The 10,002-nt window shown below is 39.5% G+C and overlaps 1 protein-coding gene across 1 annotated transcript; it reads left to right on the forward strand.

Moving 5' to 3' along the window:
• Positions 1–4,535: 4,535 nt before the first annotated feature.
• Positions 4,536–5,471, forward strand: LOC105815239 (olfactory receptor 6C2-like). The gene has a single exon (XM_012650388.1). The coding sequence runs from the start codon at positions 4,536–4,538 to the stop codon at positions 5,469–5,471; it is 936 nt and encodes a 311-aa protein (XP_012505842.1).
• The last annotated feature ends 4,531 nt before the right edge of the window (positions 5,472–10,002 follow it).

Genomic DNA, 10,002 nt, shown 5'->3' on the forward strand with positions numbered 1-10,002 from the left:
GGAGGAGGGGACGGGTATTTGTATACACAAGGAGTGCAATGCGCACTACCCGAAGGATGGACATATTTGAAACACGGACTTCGGTGGGGGGGGATTAAAAAAAAAAAAAAATAATCATTTCTGACACGTGTTTCTGAAGGAACATAAAATTAGAATTTTCCTGCCATGATCACTTTATCTTTTGAAAGAAAGCACTGGCCGTAACTATCAGTTGAGGAGACTGTTCGTATTTTTGTGTGTGTGTGACCAAGTGGGATTTATTTTAGAAATTCAAGACTGGTTTACATTCAACATCATTCAAAGCAATTTATTAAATTAACAGAATAAAGAAGAATCACCAAATGATCAAATCAATAGAAGCATAAAAAGCATTCGACAAAATCCAACATCCACTCATGATAAAAACTCTCAGCAAACTAGGCATAGGAAGAAATTTCATCCACCTCATAAGGGCATGTACATAAAATGCTATACCTAAAATCATATTTTATGGTGAAAAACCAACTGCTTTCTCCCTGAGGTCAAGAATGAGACAAAAATGTCTGTTCCTCTGACTTTTTTCTTCTTTTTTTATTTCAGCATATTACGGGGGTACAAATGTTTAGGTTATGTATATTGCCCTTGCCCCACCAGAGTCAGAGCTTCAAGCATATCCATCCCCAAGACGGTGTGCACCACCCATTACGTGTGTATATACCCATCCCCTCCTCCCCCCTCCCATCTTCCTGACACCCGATGAATGTTATTACTATATATGCACTTAAGTGTTGATCAGTTAATACCGATTTGATGGTGAGTACATGTGGTGCTTGTTTTTCCATTCTTGGGATACTTCACTTAGTAGAATGGACTCCAGCTCTATCCAGGATAACACAAGAGGTGCTAGATCATCATTGTTTTCTGTGGCTGAGTGGTACTCCATGGTATACATATACCACATTTTATTAATGCATTCATGGATTGATGGGCACTTGGGTTGTTTCCACGTTTGCAATTGTGAATTGTGCTGCTATAAACATTCGAGTGTAGATGTCTTTTTTATAAAATGTCTTTCTTTCGTTTGGGTAGATGCCCAGTAATGGGATTGCTGGATCAAATGGTAGTTCTACTTGCGTCTCTTTGAGGTATCTCCATATTGCTTTCCACAGAGGTTGTACTAGTTTGCATTCCCAGCAGCAGTGCATGAGTATTTAATAGACAGAAATATAAAAGTCTGTGGAAAACATACCTCCACCCAAAATTATCAAAAATTGTCGTATAAGGCAGATAATATCAATATTAAAACTTTCCTTACAGGAAACCTCACTTAATATCCATTAGTTATTTAAGTACTTTTTGCCACTTTTGGGGGAGGCACAGTACTACTCAGACTCTTCTTAACCTCAACTATCCAGTCCACAAGCAGCCTTAGTCCCAAATGAAGACTAAATGAGGTTCGTTCCAAGCAAAAGTAAGGTCAAAGTATCTCAAATATATTTTAAAATTCACTAAATACAGAATTTATGAAGGAAAAAACTGAGTCTTAATCACTCCTACAGCTACCAAAGTAACAGTGAGAGTAGGCAGTTTTGCATAGGTTAAGTAATCAAGGACTACCTGTTAATGTTAATTGAAAACACTCTTTATGGTAAGAAGGTGGCGCAAAATTTATTTATTTAATAAAATTGTTTCAAACTTTGATTGCTCTGAACTAAAAAACAAATAACTCTCAGATTCCCAAGAAAATTTTCCTAATATAACATAGAACACTGGTGTGATTTCTGGTAGATAAACTTGAAAGGAAGTCATCTTATATCCAAAGGTTCTGACACTATAAGCTTAACTGCGTTGTTAAAAGCAATGTTTATTCAACAATCTTTGCAAATTAAAATGCAATGTCCCTGAAGGGCAATACATTTTTAGGCACTTTAAACATCAAAATAATAAGCATTTAAATGCTAATATTATTGAGTTCACCACTCTTTCCTAACAATATAGAAGAATAAAAGATATGATAAGAGAATAAGGGAATAATTTTAAAAGCAAGGAATGTCCTAGAAGAAGGAGGACTGGAATGAGAATGTCAAGATCAGGTGTAAAGATTTAAAGTAGTCTACAAAGAAAGGAAGAGAAAAAAGGAGGGAGAAAAATCAGGAGTGCAGAAATGAACCTGGCCTAACACCCTTATCCGTCAATCAGAGCCTTCCCTTTGCAAGTACATGACAAGATACCATCTCTCCAGTAAATTATTTCTCCCATGAGCCAAGAACGGGAGTGGGAGGGGACAGTTTTCTCTGTTTCAAAAACCATGTCTGTGACCCCCAAGCAATGTGCCTTGCTAACTCAGCCTTAGGTGACAGCTGACACTGCCAACTTTTGTAGAAAGAAAAGAGACTAAGGAAACTGAGCAAACATAGGAAAATATGAATAGCTACCACTATAGCTAAGAACAGTTGTCAAGAAACAAGTAGTTATTTCCCCAAATCCAAAGTTGCATTGTCACATTATCTTGTATTACTATGTCACTGAGAATGCACTAAAATGAAATACTATCTGCCACTTGTAGTCTGAAAGCCCTTTTAGGCAGCAACTTATTTATAGTTGGATCTCCAGTCTCTGATATTACGCTCTGTAAATAATAAGTATTCATTAAATATTTATTTGAATGAATGAATATTGATTATTTACTTGAGCAGTAGGAAAGAAGAGAAAACTAAAGTATTTTTGATTCTCAGTTGGGAATCTGCATGTCAGGTACAATTGGGGCAATTGTTTAATACACAGGAAATTGGTTTTCCTCTCATGTAAAAGTTGGTAGGGTTTTTCTATAAAGCCTTGAGTTGTTCCTAAAATTGCTCACTGAACAATTAATCCCTACTAATAAGACAAAAAGACATATAGCAGATCCATGTATTAAGTCATTGTTAACTACTGGTATCTCTGTGAGAATGAATTTATCACATTTTCTTTTACAGGACGGATATCTGAGAGCAGCTGCTTGAAATATAAATCTCAATGAGGGTAAGTTTTGACATGAAGAAGAGGGGAAATCCCTGAGCCTCATCTAATGGGATTCCTGAACAAATATAAATTTGAGCACAGGAAGGCTTGAAACTGCAGAGGGGTGCTGAAATGGACAGCAATCAATGCCAAAGAGAAAGGTAGGGTATTTTATAATTTGTTTACAAGATTGATTTATACAGGTCCGTTTGTTCATAAATATTACTTGGACAAGTAGATATATCAAAAACTCAGGGAACAAGAGCAGCTACGTTAGGCAGGTAATTGGTAAATTGTTGGGGAGAGGTGATTTGAGGAAGGAAGCAGCCGAAATTTTTCAAAGAAGAGGTCATGAAGTTAAGCCTGAGAGAGACTCAAGATTTAGTGCGAAGAGCACAGGTGAGCCTGGCTGGCAAAGGAAGCAAATACCACAGATTCTTCCTCTGGGCTCTGTCCATGACCCAGACCATCAAAACAAATAAGTCAGGTTTATGGTCGTGTTCTACAAAAATTTTCTTTATACCACTTTAAAGGGTTTAGGAACCCTCTCCTAAGCAATTCCAAAACTGGCTTAGAAATACTTTCATTCACCTAAATATGGGAACAACAAAACAAGGCCGGGCGCAGTGGCTCACGACTGTAATCCTAGCACTCTGGTGGCCAAGGCGAGAGGATCACTCAAGGTCAGGAGTTCCAGACCAGCCTGAGCAAGAGCAAGACCCTGTCTCTACTAAAAATAGAAAGAAATTGGCTGGGCAACTAAAAATATATAGAAAAAATTAGCTGGGCATGGCGGTGCATGCCTATAGTCCCAGCTACTCAGGAGTCTGAGGCAGTAGGATCGCTTGAGCGCAGGAGTTGGAGGTTGCTGTGAGCTAGGCTGATGCCACGGCACTCTAGCCCGGGCAACAGAGTGAGACTCTGTCTCAAAAAAAAAAAACAAAGATGCACTTTTATACTTTAAACTTTTCATCTCCTTATTTAGAGATCATTTGAAGTACAAAGAGCTAAAACTAACACTTTAAAAGGAATGTGCTGCTGTTAAAATTCATCATAACAATATGAAATGATCAGCATAAAATACTATTTAACAGCATTTAAATACTAGTTAATCATTTTCTTGGTTTTGAAAATGGGGCATTTCGGGTATGGTAGGGAAAACAAAGAAAGATGAGGATGGTAGAAAAACACTTCAAAATTGTCATAATTTCTTCCAGGATAAGAAAAAATAATATTCGTGCCTCAAGGCAATATTGTTGAGATACTGCATACCAGACTTATGATTTATGTTTTGTCTTGTTTTTATTTGACACCTTTATAAATATGCTTTCCAATCAGAGAATTATAAGCGAAGATTTGTATTAGTTATTTCCTGTAGAAGCCTCCTAGTAAGATGCCAAAGGCACAGCTATGTTATTAAATTCATTATCAAGCAGAAGAAGTTTAAGTGCATGTGAGGTGGCTTGTTGGGATGTTTTCATTGAGGCTCCAATGTCAGCTCCTTATGGCACTTCTCTCTTCAGGAACAATTGCCCTTGACTTGGCTCAAGGCAGTGATGAGAAATCACACAGCAATAACAACATTCATCCTGATGGGACTGACAGATGACCCAAAACTACAAGTTGTGCTTTTCATATTTTTGTTTGTCACCTACATGTTAAGTGTGGCTGGGAACCTCAGCATTATCACCCTCACACTTTTGGATTCCCATCTTAAAACTCCCATGTACTTTTTTCTCCGAAATTTCTCTTTCTTAGAAGTCTCATTCACCACTGTCTGTATTCCTAGATTCTTATACACTATGACAACTGGAGATAATACTGTTACCTATAATGCTTGTGCTACCCAATTATTTTTTGTTGTCCTCTTTGGAGCGACAGAGTTTTTTCTCCTGGCTGCCATGTCCTATGACCGCTATGTGGCCATTTGCAAGCCACTGCATTATACAACCATCATGAACAACAGAGTCTGCACTACACTCGTCCTCTGCTGCTGGCTTGCTGGCCTGTTAATCATCCTCCCACCTCTTGGCATAGGCCTTCAGCTAGAATTCTGTGACTCAAATGTGATTGATCATTTTGGCTGTGATGCATCTCCCATTCTGCAAATAACCTGCTCAGACACAGCATTTATAGAGAGAATTGTCTTGAGTTTTGCCGTGCTCACACTCATTATTACCCTAGTATGTGTAGTCCTCTCCTATACATACATCATCAAGACCATTCTAAAATTCCCTTCTGCCCAACAAAGGAAAAAGGCCTTTTCTACCTGTTCTTCCCATATGATTGTGGTTTCCATCACCTACGGCAGCTGCATCTTCATCTACATCAAACCTTCAGCAAAGGAAGGAGTGGCCATTAATAAGGTGGTGTCTGTGCTCACTACTTCAGTTGCGCCTTTGCTTAACCCATTTATCTACACGCTTCGAAACAAACAAGTGAAAGACGCGTTCAAAGACACAGTAAAACGGATTGCACTTCTCATAAAGTAAGAAACCATTGATTTTTTTTTTTGAGGCTAAGATAAATTAAATTTAAATCTGAATAGCCCAGGAGCAACATTAATGAATTTGCCAAATATGTGGGGTTTTTTTATTTTGTAGATTCATCAAGTTAATCTTTCACCAGGAACATTTTTTCTCTTATAATACAAAAGCCAAAATCAAGCAATTTATTTCTGTTTCTTACAAGTTTATTTCAGAAGGATTTATTCAGTTATTGTATACTACAGAGATTCTCAAAAATGCCTAATACCTATTGTAAATAAGTAAAAGTTGTATCTCTGGCCATGTGGTCTTCTCATGATGTGGAATCTAAACACCCAGAAACTATTTCTCACTTGCTGGGGAACACTTCAGTACCTAGTCCCCAATTGTTCAGGAGTAATTAAAGATTCCCTACTGAAACTTAAATAGTGATGTAAAAAAAATTATGTACTCCAGAGCTCTCTTTCTCATTTAAAAATGTCCATTTTTCAAGAATGAGTAGAAAGAGCTAATGGGGCAACTTCAAAATCAGTGGAGACAATTATATTCTTCCTTTGAAACTAATTTATCCACAGAAAACATTTCTGCTAGCCTTTACAGAAATTATTTGGATACACTGAATCTTGAAATGTGCTATGACTACAGAATAGAAAAAACAAGATTTCCAATTGCCAGATGTCTTCTACTGACATTGCCATTGATGGTATTTAGACATATGCTGAAGGAGAATAAACCCCGAATTTAGAGGCAGGATAACTAAATTGTGAATGGGTAAATTTGCCAGCTATCCACACTTATATTATCCCTTTGTTAAAGAGGAATGTTAGGCTAGCATGGTGGCTCACACCTGTAATCCCAGCACTTTGGGAGGCCAAGACAGGAGGATCACTTGAGGTCAGGAGCTAGAGACAAGCCTGGGCAACAGAGCAAGACCCCATCTCTACAAGAAAAATAAATGAAGAAGAATGTTAAAGATTAGGAGGATAAGGCCGGGCGCGGTGGCTCACGCCTGTAATCCTAGCACTCTGGGAGGCCGAGGCGGGTGGATCGTTTGAGCTCAGGAGTTCGAGACCAGCCTGAGCAAGAGCGAGACCCCCGTCTCTACTAAAAAATAGAAAGAAATGATGTGGACAACGAGAGAAAAAATTAGCCGGGCATGGTGGCGCATGCCTGTAGTCCCAGCTACTCGGGAGGCTGAGGCAGGAGGATTGCTTGAGCCCAGGAGTTTGAGGTTGCTGTGAGCTAGGCTGACACCACGGCACTCACTCTAGCCAGGGCAACAGAGTGAGACTCTGTCTCAAAAAAAAAAAAAATTAGGAGGATAGATCAACATATCAAAAAAAGTTCATAATTTGGAAGGACACTCCAAGGTTCATTTGGTTGCTTAGCATAGCTGACTACTGAAGGTAAAATCTAGGCAAAGTGTGAAAAAATTGGGTGGGCCTAGAGAAAAGGGAAACAGAATTTAAAAATCAGGTAATAATTATGCAGGTAATTTGGACAAAATAATTGGAATTTTTTCTATTGAATGTTAAAAACAATTTTTTTATTTTTTTCATGTTCTGTAATTGTGAAAATAAAGTTTTGTGCTTTCATAATATAAAAGTGACTATTATCTGTGTTTATTGAATATCTTCTAGTTGCTCAAACATATTTTATATTTTGATCGTATTTACAATTGTTCATACAAAGTCATGGCCATACAAAGTCATAGTATGGGTATAAGCTTCTTGTATACTTCAAAAATATTCAATTAGAATGTCTATTATTAATCAAAACCTCAGTGAGACATCACTTATCTCCAGTGAGAATGGCATTTATCAAAACATCCCAAAACAGGGCCGGGCAGGTGGCTCACGCCTGTAATCCTAGCTCTCTGGGAGGCCGAGGTGGGCGGATTGTTTGAGCTCAGGAGTTCGAAACCAGCCTGAGCAAGAGCGAGACCCCATCTCTACTAAAAATAGAAAGAAATTAATTGGACAACTAAAAATATGTAGAAAAAATTAGCCGGACATGGTGGCGCATGTCTGTAGTCCCAGCTACTTGGGAGTCTGAGGCAGGAGGATCGCTTGAGCCCAGGAGTTTGAGGTTGCTGTGAGCTAGGCTGACGCCACAGCACTCTAGTCCGGGCAACACAGTGAGACTCTGTCTCAAAACAAAAAAACAAACAAAAAAAAATCCCAAAACAATAAATGTTGGTGTGGATGTGGAAAGATAGGAACACTGATACACTGCTGGCAGGACTGCGAACTAGGACAACCTCTGTGGAAAGTAATATGGAGATACCCCAAAGAGCTACAAGTAGAACTACCATTTGACCCAGCAATCCCATTACTGGGCATCTACCCAAAGGAAAAACAGACATTCTATAAAAAAGACATCTGCACTTTAATGTTTATAGCAGCACAATTCACAATTGCAAAGATGTGGAAACAACCCAAGTGCCCCTCAATGCATGAGTGGATTAATAAAATGTGGTATATGTATGCCATGGAGTTCTACTCAGCCACAAAAAAACAATGGTGATCTAGCACCTTTTATATTATCCTGGATAGAGCTGGAGACCATTCTACTAAGTGAAGTATCACAAGAATGGAAAAACAAGCACCACAAGTATTCACCATCAAATTGGTATTAGCTGACCAACACTTACGTGCACATATAGTAGTAACATCCATGGGATGTCAGGCAGGTGGGAGGGGGGAGGAAGGGATGGGTATATTCTTACCTAATGGGTGCAGTGTGCACCGTCTTGGGGATGGACACGCTTGAAGCTCTGACTTGGGTGGGCCAATGGCAATATATGTAACCTAAACATTTGTACCCCCATGATATGCTGAAATAAAAAAAGAGAATAGAAAATAAAGGGATGCTTCCTAGATATTATGAGAAATGTAAAGGTAAAAATGCCATTGTGTCCTCTATTGAAGGAAGGAGATACCTGCTAATTTATCCTAAATAAAGCCTCATTGACAGGTACATGTTTAACTACAAAAGTACTCCCAATAAAAAGTATGAAAAAAAAAACAAGTACTGCATATTCTCACTTATAAATGAGAACTAAACAATGGGTATATATGGTCATACAAAGTGGTATAATAGACACTGGAAACTAAGAATTGAGGAGGGTGAGAAGGGGGTGAGGGATGGATCAAAAATTACATATTGGGTACAATGTACACTATTAAGGTAACAGGTACACTAAAACCCTGATTTTACCACTTTTTGATATCTCTTCCTCCTTGGAAATATCAATAATTTATAATTTCTGTTGCTTTATATAGTCACATCTCAGTCTCACAGCAGCCCACAGCAGGGCAGTAGGAACTGTCCTATGTATAGGTAGGAGAGCTTGGGCTCCCCTGTCCCTCCTCCACTGAGTGGAGCTACAACTTTTCAGCTGAAACTCAGCCCAAGGGCAAGGCACTACCTGGCTTTAAACTCCCAAAATGGCTCCTTGGGACTGTGACCAGAGAGGGTGGGGCCCTTCTCAGGCAGGCCACATGTGTAGTGCATGCAGTTTGCTGGAGACCTGGTCTCACAGCCACCTGTTGCAGGATAGTGGGTGTTGTCCTAGTGGGTGTTGGAAAGCCTGGTTTCCCTCCCCCTCCCTAGCCAGGTGGTGGCTGTACTCAGCCCAAATTCAGCCCAAAGACCAGATGCAGCCCAGTGTTAAACTCTCAAAATGGCACCTTGAGCCCGTGACCAGAAAGCCTGGGGCCCCACCCAGGCAGCGGGGCCCACACTAATTGAGTGTGGGCCAGAAACTGTGAGAAAAATGCTGAGTGATCCTGTCTCAGTCTCACAAGCAGAGCAGTGGGGACCTTTCCAGGGGTCTTGGGAGTACCTGGGCTCCTCTATCCCTCCTCAGAGCCACACAGTGGCTGTAGGCATGCCCACAGCTCCCCAGTATCTAGGTTTTCAGAATGGCACCCAGCTCAAGCTGCTCTAGGCTCAGATACCTGTGGAATTCCATGTGGATTCCCTTTCTGGAGCAACATCTCTGTGTAATCTCCAAGCAGCTCCCTGTTAGGCCCAAGACCCACTCATGATGCTTCCCATTACTTCCCTGGTGAATGCTAGCATTTGCTCCTAGACAACCTGCTTAAAATGTGAGAATGTGCTTACTATTCTAGTTCACCTCTGTGGAGGAGGCACATACTACCTCTTCTCTACGTTTTCTACTAGTAGTTGTGCAGTTTCAAGTCTTATGTTTAAGTCTTTAATTCAAGTTGATTTTTGTATGAGGGGTGAGATAAATATCTATTTTCATTCTTCTGTATGTGGATATCCAGTTGTCCCAAACATCATTTATTGAAGAGATTGTTTTTCCCCACTATATTTTCTTGGCATCTTTGTCAAAAATCAATTGACTATAAATACGTGGGTTTATTTCTGGGCTTTCCATCTTATTCCATTGATTAATGTGTCTGTTTTTATGTCAGTGCCATGCTGTTTTGATTACTATAGCTTTGTAGTATATTTTGAGATCCAGTAACATGATGCCTCCAGCTTTGGTTTTTTTCTTTTTTTTTTT

The sequence above is a fragment of the Propithecus coquereli genome, unplaced genomic scaffold (genome assembly GCF_000956105.1).
Source record: "Propithecus coquereli isolate 6110/MARCELLA unplaced genomic scaffold, Pcoq_1.0 Scaffold111, whole genome shotgun sequence".
NCBI lineage: Eukaryota > Metazoa > Chordata > Mammalia > Primates > Indriidae > Propithecus > Propithecus coquereli.

Coding starts and splice junctions, on each gene's coding strand:
- LOC105815239 (XM_012650388.1), top strand. CDS start 4,536: ATGAGAAATCACACAGCAATAACAACATTCATCCTGATGGGACTGACA.